General features: G+C 34.0%; 3 protein-coding genes across 4 annotated transcripts; 1 reads left to right on the top strand and 2 right to left on the bottom strand.

Annotated features, from left to right (window-relative positions):
- Positions 1 to 106: 106 nt before the first annotated feature.
- LOC136227327 (abscisate beta-glucosyltransferase-like) lies at positions 107 to 5,929 on the top strand. The gene is made up of 3 exons (XM_066015970.1): positions 107 to 646; positions 3,668 to 4,169; positions 5,191 to 5,929. The coding sequence occupies exons 1-3, from the start codon at positions 170 to 172 to the stop codon at positions 5,658 to 5,660; spliced, it is 1,449 nt and encodes a 482-aa protein (XP_065872042.1). The 5' UTR covers positions 107 to 169; the 3' UTR covers positions 5,661 to 5,929.
- Positions 5,930 to 11,685: 5,756 nt separating this feature from the next.
- LOC136226239 (trigger factor-like protein TIG, Chloroplastic) lies at positions 11,686 to 14,128 on the bottom strand. The gene is made up of 8 exons (XM_066014600.1): positions 13,990 to 14,128; positions 13,847 to 13,892; positions 13,571 to 13,651; positions 13,329 to 13,478; positions 12,810 to 12,908; positions 12,319 to 12,386; positions 12,136 to 12,207; positions 11,686 to 11,995 (listed from the first exon to the last, which is right to left on the bottom strand). Exons 3-8 carry the CDS (start codon positions 13,649 to 13,651, stop codon positions 11,992 to 11,994), a joined length of 474 nt encoding a protein of 157 aa, XP_065870672.1. The 5' UTR covers positions 13,847 to 13,892; positions 13,990 to 14,128; the 3' UTR covers positions 11,686 to 11,991.
- Positions 14,121 to 19,495, bottom strand: LOC136226238 (putative disease resistance protein RGA3). 2 transcript variants are annotated; one of them, XM_066014599.1, is made up of 7 exons: positions 19,225 to 19,495; positions 18,507 to 18,614; positions 15,132 to 18,395; positions 14,880 to 14,956; positions 14,694 to 14,766; positions 14,376 to 14,432; positions 14,121 to 14,230 (listed from the first exon to the last, which is right to left on the bottom strand). In XM_066014599.1, the coding sequence occupies exon 3, from the start codon at positions 18,232 to 18,234 to the stop codon at positions 15,160 to 15,162; it is 3,075 nt and encodes a 1,024-aa protein (XP_065870671.1). In that variant the 5' UTR covers positions 18,235 to 18,395; positions 18,507 to 18,614; positions 19,225 to 19,495; the 3' UTR covers positions 14,121 to 14,230; positions 14,376 to 14,432; positions 14,694 to 14,766; positions 14,880 to 14,956; positions 15,132 to 15,159. The 2 variants fall into 2 exon arrangements, with proteins under 2 accessions (XP_065870671.1, XP_065870670.1); XM_066014598.1 differs by having other exon boundaries at positions 15,132 to 18,426.
- Positions 19,496 to 21,140: the final 1,645 nt, after the last annotated feature.

The raw sequence follows: 21,140 nt of genomic DNA on the forward strand, positions 1-21,140 counted from the left end.
CGAACCAACCCGACCGGTTTGAACTTAATCATATTGGTTGCTGACACCCCTGCTTACGTATTACATATCCGCTTCATCTTCTTCAAATCAAACTACTTAAATTAAATCAACAAACCCCCTTCTCCAATACCCAATTCTTCACCGGAAAATACATCTCCGATCCCCAAAAATGGATCACATCTCATCTTCATCTTCTCCAATTGAAATTTTCTTCTTCCCTTTCGTCGGCGGAGGCCATCAAATTCCGATGATAGACATAGCCAGAATCTTTGCTTCTCATGGTGCTAATTCCACAATCATCACAACCCCAAAACACTCTCTTTCTTTCCTAAATTCCATCCGCCGTGACCAGAGTTCTGGCCGGCCAATCTCTATCCACACACTTGAATTGCCGGAAAATGTCGACATAGCTGATACAGATATGTCGGCGCCAGGCTCAACCGATACTTCTATGCTTCAAGAACCGCTTGTTAAGCTTCTGATTGATCGGAAACCGGATTGTATTGTTCATGATGTGTTTCACCGGTGGTCTGGTGAGGCTATTGACGGTACCGGAATTTCGAGAATCACGTTTAATGGAAATGGATGCTTCGCTCGTTGTGTTCAAGAAAATATCGGCCGGTTTAAACCTCATGAGAATGAGAAGGTAATGTTAATTAAGTAATTAATTTTGGTTCAATTTCATATAAGTGCTATGTTGTTTCACTGTTTTTGCGGATAGATACTGTTTTTTTGCGGATAGGTTTTTATGTTTTGTTTTTTTAGGAATAAAGGATTGTACTTTTCTAAGTTGGTGTTTACTTTAAATTAATTTCTTGGGTTTTAGCTTAATTAATTCTTTCTTTACCATATTTAGTTAAAAAAAAGTTGTATACAAAATTATTTTGTAATTTTTAAATTATTCGCGTGTTCTTTAAACAAAAAAAAAAAACTTAATACATCATTTGCCCGAATTTGTGCAAAAAAAACTTAATTGGTGTCATGAACTTGCATAAAATGTTCAGTTATTTCCATAAACTTATACAAAATTTAATCAATTGATCACTCAGTTGCAAAAAAAGTAAGTTAAATGCGGAAGATTTATTGCACGCGTCTTAGTGAAGTCACGTTTTATAGTTGAACAAGTAATAACTTTCTTTTTAATCTATTTTTGAATTGTGTAATGATATTTTAAGATGCGTGGAATACCTCTTCTGCATTTAATTTACTTTTTTTTTTTTTTGCAAGCGAGTGATCAATTGATCACATTTTACGCAAGTTCAAAGGGTTAATTGAACATTTTATGCAAGTTGAGAGGGGCAATTGGGACACTTTGAAAGTTTAGAGGGCCAATCAAACTTTTTGGATAAATTCATGAGGCAAATGATGTATTAAGCCAATATAAGGCCAAATTTAATCCTAACGTTTCAAAGGAAGTACGGTGCATTACAGATTTATGGGTGTTTGTTTATCTACTTTTCAACTCCTGTTTGCTTTTTCATTCTAAAAATGAGTGTTTTAGGTATTGGTCAGGAACTTTCTAATTGCATTTTATACATAAAAAGTAGCTTTTTAAATCCATACTTTCTGGAAAAGTAGACAGATACTTAGTCTTAACATACGAAATGATAAAAAATTAAGCCTATTATTTTCAAACAATATCAATTTTAGTCTTATATTATTAGAATCTTAAAAAGAATGATTTGATCAGGGTTGTAATCGAGCCAAGCCGAGTTTTAGCTTGCTCAAGCTCGCCTCGTCAGAAAATTGACGAGCTCGAGCTCAATATTCTATTCGCGAGTTGCACACGAGCATGTTCACGAGTTTTATCCGCAAACAACTTATTAATTCAGTTCATGAACCTAACTCAGGAACAACTTATATGTTGTTTTATGTTTCCCCCTTTATGAAATATTATTATTGAAAAAAAACTCAAATTAAGCTTACTCAGGAGCGTGTTCATGAAAATTATAATTAGAGTTTTTTTTTTATGAGTTGTTCATGAACCTATAATCGAGTCTGCTCGCGAGCTTTCAAGCCGAGTTTCACCGTGCTCAAGCTCATTTACAAATCGAGTCGAACACCATCGAGCTTTTATCGAACCGCACACCGAGCTGCTCATGAGCAGTTCGGCTCAATTACAGCCCCAGATTTTACTATTATTTAACTGTCACTTGGACTTTCTTGATAAGTCGATAAACTAAAACAATTTCGTATATTTTTTTATTGGTTATTTGTAATTATAGTAACACAATAAATAGTTTAGAAACTTTTATAAAAAAAAGTTATGATTATCTTATATGTGGCGGACTTAGTTGTTAACATTTTAACATATTTTTTTAATTGTGTTAGTAACACACTAAATATCTTAGATATAATTCATGTCTAGAAGGTTCGGTTAAACAACAGTCATATCAGTCTTTTTAAATTTTCGATAATGTATAGCTAAAATTGATCTTGTTTGAAAATGTTTGGATTAGGTTCACATTATTTTGTACGTTACGGGTAAATCTACAATTCTCTTTAAGACGTTAGAGTTAAATTTTATCTTTATCCAAAAAATATTCTCGTATTAAAATAGCATCATTTTAGTCTCGATGAATTAATGGAATGTATATTTGAACTGGCAAGTTCTATTTTATAAGTCAATAACTACACCATTTTTAAAAATGTTTGATGCTAAAATGATGTTAATTTATACTCGAGACTAAATTGCTTAAAAAAACTAATACCTTACGCGAATTGTGAAGCGCATGTCTATTATTTTTTCTACAAACAAAATGATCTTTTAGTTTAACATTCTAAAATTCACCGTTCACAATCTTGAGAAATCTTCATTTCGAGGTTGTTAATGATTATTTTTAAAATGTCAAATTAAAAGATGATCGTTTTTAGCAAAACAATAACATCAACTACTAGCGAATACATGATTGTTCGGTTGGGGAACCAATTTTACATGTGGTGTGTAAAATTTTTTTTTTTTCTAAATCGATCTTGTTCAAATTTTTTCATATACGAGTTATAATCTGAGTGGACAAAAACCAATTTTTAAGTACCAATGTAAAACTTCTCAAAATTAAACTATATTGTGTTTAAAATTCTTAACATGTAAAAATATTGTGTCTAATAGAAAATATCGGATTTAGGAGAAGGTCTAATAGCCCAAAAAAATTTAGGATCCATTTGTTTTACCTGCTGTTTGCTGTTTCCTGCTACGGTTTGCTGTTTGAAAAATCTGTTTTTCTAAAAAGCATAGATTCCTTGCTTTTTTAGCAACAAAAGGTAAATAAGATGTGTCTAACCAAACACCTAAAACTCTCATTTTCAAAGTGAAAAAACAAGAGGTTAAATAGTAGCAACCAAACATCCCTTTAAAAATTTGGATTTCAGAATAATCTAAAAGGTCAAAAAAGAAAAAATTAAATTAGAAATTTGGATTTAAGAAGAAACATACCAAAAGAAATTAGAATTTTAGATTTAAGGATGACGATTTAGAGAGCGTCTAACAGGACCTGGGTAAATTTTGGGATACTAATTCAACATCTGATCTAAATTTTTGGAGACAGAAAGATCGAAACTACTCGTGGTCACGTTGGTTGTTGGAATTTTAATTCAAGTTGTCTCTTTATTATTATTCCTATAATTTTTTGCCCTAATTAAAAACCAATTACTTTCTTTTTCCCGACAGGTAGAATCCGATTACGAGCCATTCATCGTCCCCGGAATTCCCGACAGAATAGAATTAACCCGATCTCAACTTCCAAGTTTCGCTCGACACAACAATGGCGGATCCCATAGAAAAATCCACAAACCAGACAACAAAAACGTCAAAGTTATAATCAACAGTTTCCACGAATTAGAACCTGCTTACGTCGATTATTTACAGACAGAATTGGGGAACAAAGTATGGCTAGTCGGACCTGTTTCGCTATATAATCGGAATGTTGAAGATAAAGCTGAAAGAGGGCAAAAAACCTCTGTAAATGAACAAATTATTCTCAATTGGCTTGACGGTAAAAAATCTGGTTCTGTTCTTTACTTGAATTTTGGAAGTGTGGCTCGGATGGCTCCTCAACAGCTCCCGGAGATTGCTGCCGGATTGGAGGCTTCCGGCCACCAGTTTATCTGGGTGGTCGGGAAGTTTCTCGATTCGAGTGGCAGTGAAGAATGTGTGGAGCAATGGCTTCCAGGTACGTGTAACAATTTATTAACATAATGCTTCGTCGTTGCATAATATTTGTCTTTATAGAGAAATTTTTTTGTTCTATAATGTTTGACGTTTTGATTCAATCAATGTACATTAATTAGTGTTTTATCAAATATACCCGCTTTTTATTTTAGGAATAGATAAAAATTAGGGTTAAGGTGCAAAAATACCCTAGCGTGATGGATCAGGAGCAATTTTACCCTTAACGTTTAAAATGGTGCAACTTTACCCCTAACATTGGAAGCCAAGAGCAATTTTACTCCTAACGTTGATAAATTTGGTCAATTTCAGACACTATTATAAAACACAGATATTTTTGTTCATTATTCTGCACCAATTGCATAATAATTCTTTCTAAAGAAAGGATTTCATGTTTTTTATAATTTAATACTAGAATTTGAGATTAATATTTATAAATTCGGTCGATTTTTTGCATTTTTTTTGTCTAATCCGTACAAAAAGGCAGTATATTTTTTTTTTATTTTTTTCACATCCCAACGAATGTTTGTGATTTGTTATTGATAAAATGACACACGTATGTAGATAACAAGATTCATGACCGAGAAGATAGTTTGATGAATTATTTATTAAATTGACCCAATTTATTAACGTTAGGGGTAAAATTGCTCTTGGCTTCCAACGTTAGGGGGTAAAATTGCACGATTTTAGACGTTGGAAGTAAAATTGCTCCTGATCCAAAACGTTGGGGGTATTTTTGCACCTTAACCCTAAAAATTAATTAATTGATGCAATTAATACAATGTTAATAAAGTATTTTAGTTAGCATTAATTACATTTTTGAATTCTTGTGCCTTAACCTTGAAAGACAAATATTATAGAACGAAGGGAGTAGTAAATTGGCTCCTGAACTTTATAAGTGTCTCATCAACTCTCTAAATTTGCTTATTCGGTAACAACTATATATTTATAATATCCTTCGCTAATGATTAGTCCCAAATTATATTTGTAATTTTTAACATATTTTTATTCCGTCACTCTTCCAGATGGATTGGAACACCGAATTCAGGCCTCCGGAAAGGGACTAATAATAAAAGGATGGGCACCGCAGCTATTGATACTAGAGCACAAAGCAATCGGAGGTTTCGTGAGTCACTGCGGATGGAATTCAACTTTAGAAGGTGTGAGCTTTGGATTGCCGATGATAACATGGCCATTGGGTGCAGAGCAGTTTACTAATGAGAAATTAATTACTGATGTGTTGAAAATTGGGGTTAAAGTTGGGAGCTTAGAATGGCAATCATGGAATACTCAGAAAAAAGCGATTGTTGGAAGAGAGAAAGTGGAGATGGCGATTAGGAAAGTGATGGATTTCGGGGACGAAGAAGGAGAAGAGATGAGAAAAAGAGCTCGAGTGCTCGGATTGAAAGCTAAGAAGGCTGTTGAAGAAGGTGGATCTTCTTTTGTTGATGTGGATAACTTGATTCAGGAACTGAAATCTCGCCGGAGAAATTGACAGATTGTGGTTTTGACTGTGTTGCACGGACACGGATATGGAACCAGACACTTAGGGTCGGCTCTGAAGTTGTGCAGTAAGTGTGACTGTATGGGACATCCAAACAGTGGGGCACAAAAAAATTAAAGGAATAAAGTGTAAAAATACCCGTAACATTGACAACTAGGAGTAATTATAAGTCAAGAACAATTTTACTCTTAACGTGTCATATTTGATCAAAATATTGAACAAACATTAAGGTTTAAATTGCATCATTTTAGACGTTATAATTATAATTGCTCATAGTTGTCAACGTTACGGGTATTTTTACACCTTATCCACAATGAAATGGATTAGTTTTATTATCTATTAAACATGATTTACTTAGAGATGTTGATTATAATAGTCTAATTAGTGATTTTTGAATAAAAAAATGTAAGATAAACTAATTTTACTTAATTTTTTGTAATTAAATTATAATTAAAATATTGTATTTTTAGTTATATTATGTTTGATAAACCACTTAATTGCTTAAATTAAAATGTTAAGCATTTATTTAATTTAAGTGTGTTTGATAACAGTTGTTTTTCCACCACTTAAATTAGTTAATTAAGTTAAAAACCACTTATTTTGATAAGTCAAAATATTTAACTTAACATTTTAAGTTAAACATTATCAACTAATATTTTTATATAAATCAAATCATTCAATATTTTCAGCACTTAAAATCCAGTACTTATTTTTTCAATATTTAATTTTCAGTTTTATCAAACAGTACCTTAGACTTTTTTTAGGATTTTTATAGGGTACTCAACATCACAGGACCAATCACGTAGACAATGAGAAATTTTATTTCTAAAATATAACATTTATAAAATAGTCTTAAAACGAAAACAGATACAAATACAAATATAAAATGCTATTAGAAAGGAATGTCCGTGCAATATAAGATTGCGAAAGAAACATAAAGCAAAATAGGAGCTAGTCATTAAATGTAGTGTTAAGCATAAAGAAACATAGGAGATACATAAAGCAAAAGGCATGCGCTTTATGTGTCATTAAATGTTGACATAAAACATGATATTTCAGCAGGAAACAGGGATCGTCTAACCCAAAAGCAAGGTTGTAAAAAATGTTAGGCGCTAGTCAGATAGATAGGACCTTAATGATTAATTGGGGATTAGTCAGAGACTAATCGGGGATTAATTGGATTTGTATTTTTGTATTTTTATTTATTAATCAACAAATTATTATATAAATTCAATTAAAATATGTATTATACTATCTCAAAATAATAATAATAAATTATTTAATATAGAAAAACACGTATATTTGTAACATATATCTTTAAAATTACACAAACATCAACTTTTCAATAACAATATTATTGAAACAACTAAAAAATGAATTATAATAAAGCAAAATAAATAAATTCACAGTTAAAAATGATTTTATTCATTGTCGTTTAGGCGGTACCTAGACGGTCTAGGCGGTGTTGAGGCGGAGCCCAAACGGCTGAAAATCGCCTAGGAGTCTATAAAACACCTAGAGGGACTAATCATAGAAAATTCGGATGGATTCTCGATTTCGAGCGTCTAGGCGAGGCCTAGGCGGTCCAGACGGCCTTCAGTTTGAACAGTGCCCAAAAGTATAGCTACTACTATACCAAGATCACTCTTCTTTAAAACACTTTGGTACCATTTGCCGCATGGAGACTCACATTCGCAGCAGCTCCATGGCTCACTTAACCGAGCCTCACGAAGACTCATTTTCACAGCAGCTCCATTGGGTTCACTTAACCAAGTCACTACAAGAAATCGTTCATTTTGAGGGGAAATATTTTGCCACTAAATGCTACTTTTTTGCCACAAAAGACATTAGTGGCGAACTCAAAGTTCGTCCTCAGTTCGTCATCCTATAGGCGCCACAATAGGTGTTTATGACGAATTTCAGTTTCGCCACAATTGAGTATTATATTGTGGCGAATTTCAGTTTTGTCACAATTGAGTATTATATTGTGGCGAAACATATATCCCCACTCAAATAAATATTTTATTAGGTTTAATATTTAGTTTTGTGGGATACAAATTCGCCACAAAAAGTCATAGTTTGTGGGGAAGCCAATATATCATCACTGATAAGTGACATTATGTGATAAAATTTTCCCACAATTGATATACATATTATGAAGAATACAAATTTCACCACTAATGAATGACGTTATGTGACGAAACATTCACCACAATTGATATATATATTATGGAAAATACATTTTTTGCCACTAATGAACCACATTATATGACAAAACATTCGTCATAATTGATATATATATATATATATATATTATGGGGAAAATAAATTTTGCCACTGATGAACTATATTGTGTGACAATAAGTTTGCCACGTTTGAATTCTAATTTATATGGAATATTATGTATCACATTTTATCTCACAAATAAACTATGTTATGTGTAAAAATATGAAATCTTAACAAATTTAATAATAATAAAATTTTATAAATTAAACAATAATAAAAATAAAAATTACATTATTAATTAACATAAAGTTCAAGTTGTACTAATAATGATTAAAAAAAATCTAACAACTTTACAAAATGCACTAGCCAGGATGTTTTGGCCGATTGTCAGTTACTACTCACGAATTCACACCTGCAAAAATGATTTCAAATAAAACATAAAGGTGTAAGGGGTTGTATGTGATGTTTTTAGAGAGTTGAGGGGGTTAAGAGGTTGTCCCCTAAGTTGAGGGGGCTAGGTGAAAAAAAGTTACAAGTTTAGGGGGTTGGGTGCCTATTAAGCCTATTTACTAATTATCTAAGTTTATAATAATAGCAAAGTATAAAAATTATTAATTAAGATAAGTATCTTCGGTGGGGAGTTTTTAAACTCCCCACTAATATTTTATATTTTGTGGGGAATTTTGATTATCGCCACTAATGTATTATGTTTTTAGTGGCGAATATCTAATTCCCCATAAATATTTAACATTTTGTGGCGAAATTTTAGACTCCCCACAAATATGTTAAAATTTGTGGCGAAATTTTGAACTCCCTAGAAATATGTCTTATTTTGTGGTGAACTGATGAATTCTCGCAAATTTATTATTTTTAGTGGTAAAAAATATTTCTCCACAACTTTTTCCCCACAAAAAATCATCTTTCTTGTAGAGAAACCGGTGAAGAAATGATATGCAGCTCATAATTTGTGGCCTTAACCATTTTTTTTGTTGCCTGTAGTTAGTTGGATCCTTTGAGCTCTCTCTTATCTGCTCCATATCTCATTGTCCTTAGCATCACCTGTTAAACCGGACTAGACTTTCAGTGGCGGATGTAGGGGAGGGTTAAAGGGGCAATTTTATCCCTAACATCTAAAATGGTGCAATTTTATTCCTAATATTGGAAGCCAAAAGCAGTTTTACCCCCTAACGTTGATAAATTGGGTCAATTTGAGAAATAATTCATCAAAATGTCTTCTCGGTCATGAATCTTGTCATCTACACTTCACACATGCGTTATTTTATCAGTAACAAATCACAAACATATGTGGGGATGTGAATATACTGTCTTTTGTACGAATTAGACAAAAAAAATTCAAAAAATTCACCGAATTTATAAATATTAATCTCCAATTTTATTATTAAATTACAAAAAACATTATATCTTTTTTTTAGAACAAATTGATATGCAATTGGGTCAAAATAAAGAAAAAAAAATGACTGTATGTTATAATAGTGTCTGAAATTGATCCAATTTATCAACGTTAGGGGTAAAATTGCTTTTGGCTACAAACATTAGGAGTAAAATTGCTCCTGACCCAAAACATTAGGGGGTATTTTTGCTCTTGGCAACAAACATTAGTCTAAAAAAATTTTACATAGAGTTTTGCCCCTTCCTCAAATTCTGGATCCGCCACTGTTTACAACAGCAAGAAATTCAGTAAAGACATGAACGGTTTTTCTCATGTACATCTTTAATTAAAGTGCCAATCAGAAATTGGATAATTGAGAGAGCGACCATGTCATGAAAGAATATGAAGAGATGATGAACTTACCGAGATTGGTCCTCGAAAGGACGAGACGGGTGAATCTGGAGTGTGCTTCTCTAGCATCTTGAAAGAAAGAAGTCTCGTGATTATTCACATTGTTAATCAGGACTCACTATAAGAAAGTTATACCATAGTTTTGCTTTGGCATTGATCTTCGCATATCACCTGCCTGAGATGGCTGTCTGTTGCAAGATGCCCTATGAAGCACGGACTTTTCCCGGGGTCGCAGTGGTGAAAATATATAAAAGTTTAGGGTTTTTTTTAAATTGTTTAAAACCTATGGTTCAGTTACAAAATTTGACAAAAAAAAATTCCTTCTTCAATTTGTTTTGCGATTTACTATTCTTAGTGATTCTCCCGTGATTTCATCTCCTGCTATTCTCCTGTGCATGGCGATTATAGACGCTTAGGGCTTCTTTCTCTTCCTTCCTCGATCTGTTTTGCGATTTACTATTCTTAACAATTCTCCCGTGATTTCATCTTCTACAATTTTCATCTCCTGCTATTCTCCTGCAATTTCATCTTCTTTCTTGTCGTTGTCTTGTCTGATTTCATCCGCACCAAAATTCTTGCAATTTCATCATTGCGATTAAAGAATTACTTAATAATGGCAAGCTATTTGTTGATAAGAAAATGAAGAACATAAAGGCAAAGTTTTACTATGTTTATCTGCTAACCATCGTAAAACAGATATCGAATTTAAGAATTTCAATTTTGTAAGGAATCTGGTAGATTAACTATGGCTTTTGAATTTACAGAATTTTTTTTAAAAATTATTAGAAACAGGTTTCGTATCTGTGTCAGCCTCTCCCTCTATCGAAACTGATAGCTAAGAACATCTCTAACAGCCTCTTAAATTGACTCTTAAGTTAAAATTTGAGGAGTGAGAATGAAAAATCAGCTCCGAGAGCCTTTCTCCACCTCTTAGTATCTCTTAATTCATTTTTTATTAATAATTTATTATTGTGTAGTCTCTCTCCTCACACTATTGGTAAATATAACAACAATTAATAAGTTTAATGATAAAATAATAAATAAAGAGTGGATATAAGGAGTATTGTTGGAGATGATATGTCTTAGTGGCTCTTAAATCATTAAGAGTCAATTATTTATATTATTTATAGAGAGTGCACTAAGAGTTTCTTGGAGATGCTCTAAGATACTAGTTTTGTTGCCTGTGTCAGCCTGCTGGCTGACAAACTTTATGGGGTAAATTACACCGAACTTTATCCATTTTCACATTATGGCCACTGAACTTTACACTTTTTAACACCGGTGGCCACTTAACGCCTCAAAACGACCATTGACGGCTAAAAATAAAAATCCAAATACTTGGATGATATTCTAAGAAAATTTAATTCTTGAAAATTTTCGTTTTAAGGTCATTTAGGTGTTGTTTGGTTAGCAGAGTGAAAGTGAATTTTTAGAGAGAGAAAGCTCCAAAAAATGTGATTTTTTAAAATAAAAAATGTAGTTTCATGGTAAATGTCATTCTGAACAACTTTAATTCTTGAATATTTTCATTTTAAGGCCGTTAACAATTGTTAACGGTAATTTTGAGAAGTTAGTTAAAATTGAATGACCACAATATTAAAAAGTGTAAAGTTCAATAGTCATACCATGAAGAAATGAAGTTGAGTGGCCATAATATGAAAATGGATAAAATTCAGTGGCCATGGGTGTAATTTACCCAGCAGAGTTACCAGTTTTAAATAAAGTAGGCATTGCTCCCATCAAGGTAGCATGACTCATTCACGGGATTTAAAATGAGAAGAAGGGTTCAGTCATTTGACCCAACCCTTCAATAATTTAATTTTTTAAAGAATTTTTTTGCCTACTGCTCTTGTCTCACACGTCGTGTGGCTGATGGCACACGCCGTGTAAGGTCTTCCTTCATCTTGGCTCGGTTCTTGAGGGAGATGTCCGCATCAATATATCAATTGAATCTACTTCAGGTTCAATATTATCCTTAAACACAAAATATGAAAAAAATGATTCTATTATTAAGATGGACAATACTAATATGTAGAACAAACTTAAGTAGACTTGTCACATCAGCTTATAAGATGAACAATACGATGGTTGTTTAACAAACTTCGCTAACTTTTTTTGCCTAGTCGCTTGCTTTTGCAGCAGCTCCATTGGACTGGACTCACTTAACCAAGCCTCGTGAAGACTCATTTGCTTTTGCAGCTGCTCCGCTGGGTTCACTTAACCAAGTAAGACTATGGTTCATTATTCAAAGCCTATGCTCCCTCTCATCTGCTCCATTTCTCATTGTCCTTAACCTCACCTGTTACACCAGATTTTTCACATCAACAACAGCAAGAAATGAATCATTTTTCTCGTGTACGCCTATAATTGAAGTACCAATTAGAAATTGGATAAGTGAGCGACCATGTCTTTAAAAGATATGATAAATGATAAACTTACTGAGATTGGTCTTCAGAAAGACGAGACGGTTGATTTGAAGTTGATATTGCTGAACCTATTCGAGGCATTGACCTGAAATGATCTCAAACCAGAATGTCTCATTCAAATTTGATATTCCAATTTGCAAAAGTTACATGTTCATAAGAAAATGAAGAGCGTAATGGCAATGGATTGTCTTAATACCAGATTAGTTTGAAAACCACCACAAGCTCTAACGATGCTAGCCACAGCCCACAGCAATCAACTGTCGTCTGCATTATGTTACAGAACATAATTATATACTAATTTCTTGTTCGGCAAAATCAAAATCTCAAAAAAAAAAAAAAAGGAAAATGAGGACAGAATCAATGTATTGGATATGCAAAGCATTGAAGAATTAAATTCCTTGTGAAACCTTATAAATTGAGCATAAAAATAACTAAAAAACCCACTACAAATTCTCAAAAATCTGAATTTAGTATAGCTAAACATAATATTCTTACAAATCTGCAGCATAAACATGCATTTCACGTCATCGTCCAGGCAACTGATATGTGGTATTTTTGCTGGCTTTTTCGAACAAAGCAGTAAGTCTTGTCCTCATAAAGACAGAGCCCACAAAAAAGACAGACAGACCACCAGAACAGAAACAATGGAAAAGTAAAAGCTATTGGAACAATCTTAATTTGATTAACCTGGTGTTCTTTCACATTGTCCTCGTCATATTCTTGTTTGTGACGTTTGAATTCGGCAATTGAGTTCTCCACTTCTTTGACAAGCTCCTCAGTTGAAAACTGTATAACAATACACCACATACTTAGGCCTTGTTCTCTTTTACTGAAATTAAGTAAAATGAACTGAACTGAATGATACTGAACTGAAATTATATTATTAGACTTTAAAAATAGCAATAACTAAAATAAAAATATGAAAAAACTAATAATGGTTCTAATAATAATAATAAATAATTATAATGATAATACATAATGATAAATTACTGAACAGAATTGAATGCTGCTGAATTGAACTGAAATTACTGATACTGAAATTAAGTGACAAAGAACAGGGCCTTAGTTGCATACAATAACAACAACAACAAAACCTTAGTCCCGAAATGATTCGAGGTCGGCTAACATGAACCATCATATAACTTAGTTGCATACAATACAGATCAGAAAATATTGCAAACAAGTGACTCGAATTTACAGGCATACCTGTAAATTTTCAGGTTTAAATATATCTCCAACTGCCAGCTTTTGTTTTATCACCTTTGCTATGTTCTCATTTTGGTGTTCTAGGAACTCATTAACTGCCTTTGGACTAGATAGAGAAGCTAACTGCTGCTCACTTAGTTTCATGTTTGCCTGCACCATTCAAATGAAAGAGTGTATGCCAGCCAGAAACACGCAGTATATTTAGTTCTCAGACGTAAACAAAGGCGATTATCAGAACCAACCTGTATTTGGAGGAGTTGGGACCCATAAAGCTGCCTACCTTGTTCCTCAAAGAAGGATCTAGGAATATCAACCTCCACCATCTGAAATGACAAACACAAGACGATAAACGGAATAATAAGATAGATCCTAGGAGCTATTAATCATACTCATCACAGCTCTTATTTCGAAATTGAGAGAAGAAAAGACAGAAACTGATCTGCAGAATGGCGGCCACGAGCAAAAAGACCTCAAAAAATTAACAGAATCTGTTGCCATTATTCAGAACATGAGCTAACCTTGCAGAGCTGATCAAGAATTGCATTATCTGTCGCTTGATCTTTACTAAAAACAAATGGCATGTGCTTTATGTTGTCATTAAATGTTGACACAATACATGATATTTCAGCAGTAAAAAGGGAGATTTAGTTAAGTTAATCACCTAACCCAAAAGTATAAGACTCGCTTTCGCAGAAGCTTGCCTCATGAAGACTCGTTTTCACAGCAGCTCCATTGGGTTCACTTAACCAAGCAACTGGCTCATTATTCCAAGCAAAGCTCATGTGAAGAAATGATATGCAGCCTCATCATTTGTGGCCTTAACCATTTTTTGTTGTTTGTAGTTAGTTGGATCCTTTAAGCTCTCTCTTATCTACTCCATTTCTCGTTGTCCTTAGCATCACCTGTTAAACCAGACTTTCACATCAACAACAACAAGAAATTCGGTAAAGAAATGAACGGTTTTTCTCCTGTAGAGCTTTAATCAGAAATTGGATAATTGAGAGAGCGACCATGTCATAAAAGAATACGAGGAGATGATGAACTTACCAAGATTGGTCCTCAGAAGGACGAGACGGGTGAATCTGGAGTGTGCTTCTCTAGCATCTTCAAAGAAAGAAGTCTTGTGAATATTCACATTGTTAATCAGGACTCATAATGAGAAAGTTATACCATAGTGATCTTTGGCATTGATCCCACTGGGCTTGAAGCACAAATGGGGCTGCCAGGAATGAACCCGAGACCACTTGATCATGGCTCTGATACCATGTCATGGAACCATTTCAACTAAAAGCTCAAGCTTGTAGTTAAAGGTCCATTTCATATTAATAGCTGACAATAAGTAAATGAAGAACATAAAGGTAATACCAGATTGGTTAAAAGACCACCACGAGCTTTGATGTTGCTAGCTACAGCCCACAGCAAGTTTGAAAAGGGCAAACTTTGTTGCAGAGTTCAAACAAATGAAAGTATAAATTAAAGGGGAAGACAAATAATTAGCATATTCAAATACAAAAAGAAGCAAACAGTTGATCATTCAGAATCTGAACTGACCTTGTAAATTCTGATGACAATTAAGGGCTTTTATCAACATCACATGTCACGAATGTTGTTTCAGATTCTGTTTATCACTGCAAGGACAATTCACGGGAATATAAATTACAAAAATCCAAAAAGACCCTCACTTTCTTTACATATTAAACTCAACTTGAACCATATACAATATCCATAATACAGATTTTATAGAAACGACCAAAAGGAGTATATTTAATTCAAAAAGGATGGAGATTGAAGAGGAGGACATACTCTGCCAAAATGTGAGAAAGAATTGCAATCAGAGCAGATAGCAGCCATTCCTCTGAATACTTTGATGGTCAATGGAAATATTTGGAATGTGACAAATCTTAGGCCAATCCTCAGTTGTGTTGTTCTTACATCTTTCTGATAGTTCGGGACAATAAACGATAGACAAATCTTGTAATGCAACGAGGTCGCCCATCCACTCTGGTATAGAGGTCAAACGATCACACCCAGATATATGCAGCTGTTGCAGAGTGGTAACGTATTGAAGCTCCTTTGGTAGAGAAACCAAGTTATGCATGTCTCTAAATTCAATGGAATGGAGGACTTTAAGGCTTTGCCACGCCATGCCATCATCCTCCTCATCACTAGACAGACTTTTGCAATGGCAATCATAAAACTCAAGCTTTTGAAGAGAATGAAGGTACTGTAGCAACTCATCAAATGGATAATTTTCCAGATCATAGATTAAAAGATGCTCCAATTGAGCGAGAGTAGAGAAAGATGAAAAGGTGGATTGTGATGCCGAAGTTGTCGTCATCTTCAGTACTTCCATCAGGGATTTTATTCCACCGTCCCTCAATTCCAATTTTTTAATCCCCGGAAAAAGTGGCATGTAAGTCAAGTTAGCACAACTTCCAATTTTCAAATCAGAAAGATAAGGAAAGCAGGGCAGCTCTTCCATTGATATCGATGATGGTTTCGTTCCAATATCAGTCTTGCATCTCACAAATCTCTTCAGATTGGGGCAGTCTTCAAGAGTAAGATCTGTTAGGGAAGGAAAGAACGACGAAGATCCTCCGTTTTCAAAATTGACAGCAACATCTATATGCTCCAGGTTAGTTGAACCATCAATCCGTAAACTTTTAAGATAAGGGAGCTGATCAAATGGTGGGAGCCACTGTATGCTTCTGCAACGCCTAATATAAATGGACACCAAATTAGTGATAGATGGTAGCCAGCTTGGAGGCTTCACTCCTCTATAACCCGACAAAGACAATCTTTTCAAATTTTGGTGTGGGCGTAGAGCTTCCAATCCCATTTCATCATTAGCAACATCATTCGCACTGCAATTGTTGTCATTATTGTTGTTCCAGTTTAATGTCAATTCTTGAAGGTGTTCCTTCGCATTCAAATTAGCTTCCTTAAATTCAAATGCAACATTTTTCACGTCTTTCAAATACTCGATTTCCAATGAACCTCTCAAGTTGTTCAATGCATGTAATTCATCAAGCCCACCGTGATGCTTGGAGATAGAATTATCCTTGGCTATTACAAATTTAGGTAATTTCTCAAGTCGTGTCAGTTGCCCAATACCCCGCGGCATATGAGTTAACCCATGACACTTGTAATTATCAAGATCTGTAAGATTGACCAACTTTGTGATATTATCCGGCAGTTTCTTGAGACTAGTACACCAACTTAATTTCAACACTTGTAAGTTCTGTAAATCGGTGACTGAATATGGAAGTTTCTCAATATTGAAACAGCAGGTAAGATCAAGATATCTTAGATGCTTCAATTTATAAATGGAACTTGGCAGTTTAATAATTTCGGAGAGAGATATTTTAAGCACCCTAAAACATCTCAAATTACAAAACATGGCATCGAGTTCTTCTTCTTCGATGGGAAATTTCTTCAACGGTAATACCGTTCTTAACTTTTTTGCCTTCCACAATGGAGAAAAACCTTGCAAAATAGAGTTTGAATCAACCTGAAATGACATATGTCGAGCTTTGTCTTTAATACTTGTTATTCCATAATCTGATGCAGAGAAATTGTCCCCAGCAACTGAAACGGCCAAATCATGCATTAAATCATGCATTTTGCAATATTTAATGTTACCAAAACCATCCCTTTTAACATCTTGAAAGAACGACAACCGAAAAAGATCCATGAAACATTCAAAGCCTACATCTTGAAGAGACTCGTTTGGATCTGTTGACTTGATATACCCTTGTGCCTTCCATTGTTGTATCAGATCTTCTACGGGAATTTTATAGTCTTCAGGATACAAGCTACAATAAGCAAAGCAATTCTTACAATGGGAAGAAAGATGGTTGTAGCTCAACTTAAGAATTGGTAAAATATCATTCTCGTACACAGCTATCTTGGAGAGTTCTTTAGTTTTGAACCTTAGCCATTCAGGCTCCGAATCTTTAGAGAACATCATACCTCCTATTGCTCTTATGGCTAAAGGAACTCCACAACACTTGGCTACAATTTCCCTTCCAATAGCTTCAAGGCTCGGATTCGACACTTGCCCATGCTTGAATGCCATCTGTTTGAACAACGACCAGGCCTCATCTTCAGATAGACCTCTTAATTCATGTATATCGATTGGCTGACTCATCTCTGCAACCGATCTGGCTCGTGTAGTGATTACAATCTTACTTCCTCTTGCACCACCTGCTAACAAGTCTTTTAACCTCGACCACTCATCTGAATTCTCATTCCACACATCATCCAACACAAGCAGATACTTTCTCCCATTTATCTTTTCATGGAGGAGATCTTTTAATGGATCCATCTGGGTGTTTTGAGGTACCTCTCCAGTTGCAGATTCTAAAATTTTTTTCACCAGTAACTGCACATCAAAATCATGAGACACACAGACCCACATCCTCAGCTCAAAATGGTTTTTGACATTGTCATCATTATATACCAGTTGAGCAAGCGTAGTCTTTCCCAAGCCTCCAATACCAACAATGGGAACAACAGACACGTTCTCTTGATAATCAGAAGAGAGTAAAAGCTCTACAATTGCCTCCTTTTCAACCTGTCTACCAATAACAACTTCAGGTGGAGAGGAGTGAGTTTGGTCCCTGCCCTTAACTACAAAAACCCTCTCCTCTAAATGAAATTTATTCTTTTCAGCAGCAATTCCATCTAATCTCTCTCTAAGGGCCTTAATCTTATGACCCATTTTGATACCAAAAGCGAACTGGTTGGAACCTGAAAAGAAAAGACGCACCTTTTTTGTTGTTTTAGAACCACCCATAACTTGTTGACGCAAGGCCTCTGTTGAAAACTCATCAAGCAAGTCATCGGCATCATACATGGCTTCACTCAGCATTCCAAGCCAATTTTTGACTTGACGATTCTCCATGGACTTCTCCTCAGCATCAAGAAGAACAGATTCGATTGTGGAAACAGTTCTCTCGAGTTTGTGAAGCTCATCTTTCAGACCCCACCACAGCCCTATCTCGTTCAGTACCAAAGAACCCAGCTTCGAAATGAGTCCAACAGCGATATCAGAAAGGATTAATTCTGCCATTTTTCCAGGTAAGGGAAAGAAGAGCTGTAAATTGGGATGATTTCAAGAAAATTAACACAAGGAAAGGATAGAACAGAGAGAACTCAGAGAAGAGAAGATCTGACCTTTAGCAAATTGAAAGTATCAAATCTGAATTTGCTGCGAAGATGCTAAAGGAGTTGGCTTGGAAAAAGACAAGGGAAGTTGTTGATTCCATCTTTGTTTGGTAGCGCCTGCCAATCCAAAGGACATGACTACCTCTGTAATTTCGCTCAGAGAAGGCAATTTTTGGTTTGGTAATATTTTATTAAAATTGTAATTAAAACGATAATTTCAACAAAAACAGAACAGTAATATGTGTCAAATAAAGCTGGGATATTTTGCTCCAATCCAATGTCAAATCCACCTCTTCATGCTTCAAAACAAACATATCCAAAGAGTCCCAACAGTAGTTGGAAAGGAAAGGTTTCACTTTTAATGGAGGTCATACTAAAATAGGAGAAAGTAAAATGGTTTATACATGAATACCAAACGAGGGTGCTCTAAATCACAGTACTTGAGCTGAAGTTTCTATTAAATGAAACTTGGATTGTATTTTATCAAGCGAAATTCGTCAATTTTGACAATTTTGAAGATCTTGGCAAAACCAGAAAATATAAAAAAAAACTTGGTTAATATCTCAGCTAGACATAACAACAAACACCTTATAGGCCACTAGTTACTATACTTGAAATTACCAACAATCATGCATATAAGAGCCAGATGTTTCTATAGTTGATTCAATGCAAGTAAACTCAGAGGATTTGACTAGTATTGAAAGGTTAGGAATTGAGTAATTCATACCTTGAGATCGAAATAGGAACAAGCCTTGATAATTTTGAGGATTTCAGAATTTATAGTTGCATTTTGTTTTGATGAGCATAATTTATCTGCAAGATTCCAATTAAAAAGCACATCTCAATCCTGTCAAAGTCTACTGCAGTTGCATTGAATGAAATCATATGAAAAAAATAGCTTGGCTGGCTCTACACATTTTGGTGGAGTAAAGACAATGAAATCTGTTGATTCCATTTTTTGTTTGTTACAGCAACTCTAATTGTGGATTTTGCCCTAAAATGGAGTCCTCGTCAGGATATCCTGGTTAACCATTATGCTCATGAGACCATTATGGCCCGATTGAGGTGCAAAAATATCTTTTTAACTTCAGTAGCAATTTTACTTCTAACCTCTAAAACAGTGCAATTTTACTTTTAAAATTATCAAAGAGGTTCTTATTTTACTCTCTAAAAATAATATAAATAATTAACTCTTACTGATTCAAGACTGATTAAGACTTATCATCTCCAATAATACTTTTTATCTTCACTTCTTATTTATTAGTATTTTATCATTAAAATTATTAATTGTTATTATATTTACCAACAGTATAAGAAGAGAGAATCCTTAGTAATAAATTATTTATAAAAAAATGAATTAAGAGACACTAAGAGTTGAGAGACTTTTAGTGATTTAAGGAGCCACAAAATTGGAGCTGATTTTTTATTCTCCCTCAAATTTTAACTTAAGGGCCAATTTAAGAGGCTGTTGGAGATGCTCTAAGAGCAATTTTATTCCGGTGAATTTTTTGAATTTTTTTTTTGTCTAATGCATAAAAAAGATAGTATTTTTTTTTATTTTTTTCGCATCTCACATATGTTTGTGATTTGTTACTGATAAAATGACGCACATGTGAATGGTTGATGACAAAATGCATGACCGATAAGACAGTTTGACGAATTATTTCTCAAATTGATCTAATTTATCAACGTTAAGGATAAAATTGCTATTGGCTTCCAAAGTTAGGGGTAAAATTGCACCATTTTAGACGTTAGTGGTAAAATTGTTCATGATCCAAAACGTTAGAGTTATTTTTGCACCTTAACCCTAAAACTTAGGGTTAAGGTGCAAAAATACCCCTAACGTTTTAGGTCAGGAGCAATTTTACCCCTAACGTCTAAAATGGTGCAATTTTGCCCCTAACGTTTGTAGCCAAAAGCAATTTTACCCCTAACGTTTGTAATTTGGGTCAATTTCAGACACTATTATAAAACACATATATTTTTATTCATTATTTTGCACCAATTGCATATCAATTCATTCTAAAAAAAAGATTTCATGTTTTTTTGTAATTTAATAATAGAATTGGAGATTAATATTTATAAATTCGGTGAATTTTTTGAATTTTTTTGTCTAATTCGTACAAAAAACAGTATATTTTTTTTTTTTTACATCCCAACATATGTTTATGATTTGTTACTGATAAAATGACGTATATGTGAAATGTAGATGATAAAATTCATGACCAAGAAGACAATTTAATGAATTATTTCTGAAATTGACCCAATTTATCAACGTTAGGGGCAAAATTGCTCTTGGCTACAAACGTTAGGGGTAAAATTGCACCATTTTAGACGTTAGGGGTAAAATTGCTCCTCACCCAAAACGTTAGGGGTATTTTTTCACCTTAACCCTAAAACTTATAACTAATATGGGTTAAACGCATCATTGATTACTGAACTTAAATAGTTGTTTTAAAATGGTTACTCAATTTCAATTTGTTTTAATAAAATCTTTCAACTTTGAGTTTTGTCTCAACTAGGCCACTCAACCAATTTTAGTGGTTAAAACGCATGAAAATAATGATATAGGTGACACATCAACATGAGTTAACTCAGATCTCTGACCGGAACGAAATGTGACAGCCACATCTCGAATATTTT

This window comes from Euphorbia lathyris, chromosome 4 (assembly GCF_963576675.1).
Source record: "Euphorbia lathyris chromosome 4, ddEupLath1.1, whole genome shotgun sequence".
NCBI lineage: Eukaryota > Viridiplantae > Streptophyta > Magnoliopsida > Malpighiales > Euphorbiaceae > Euphorbia > Euphorbia lathyris.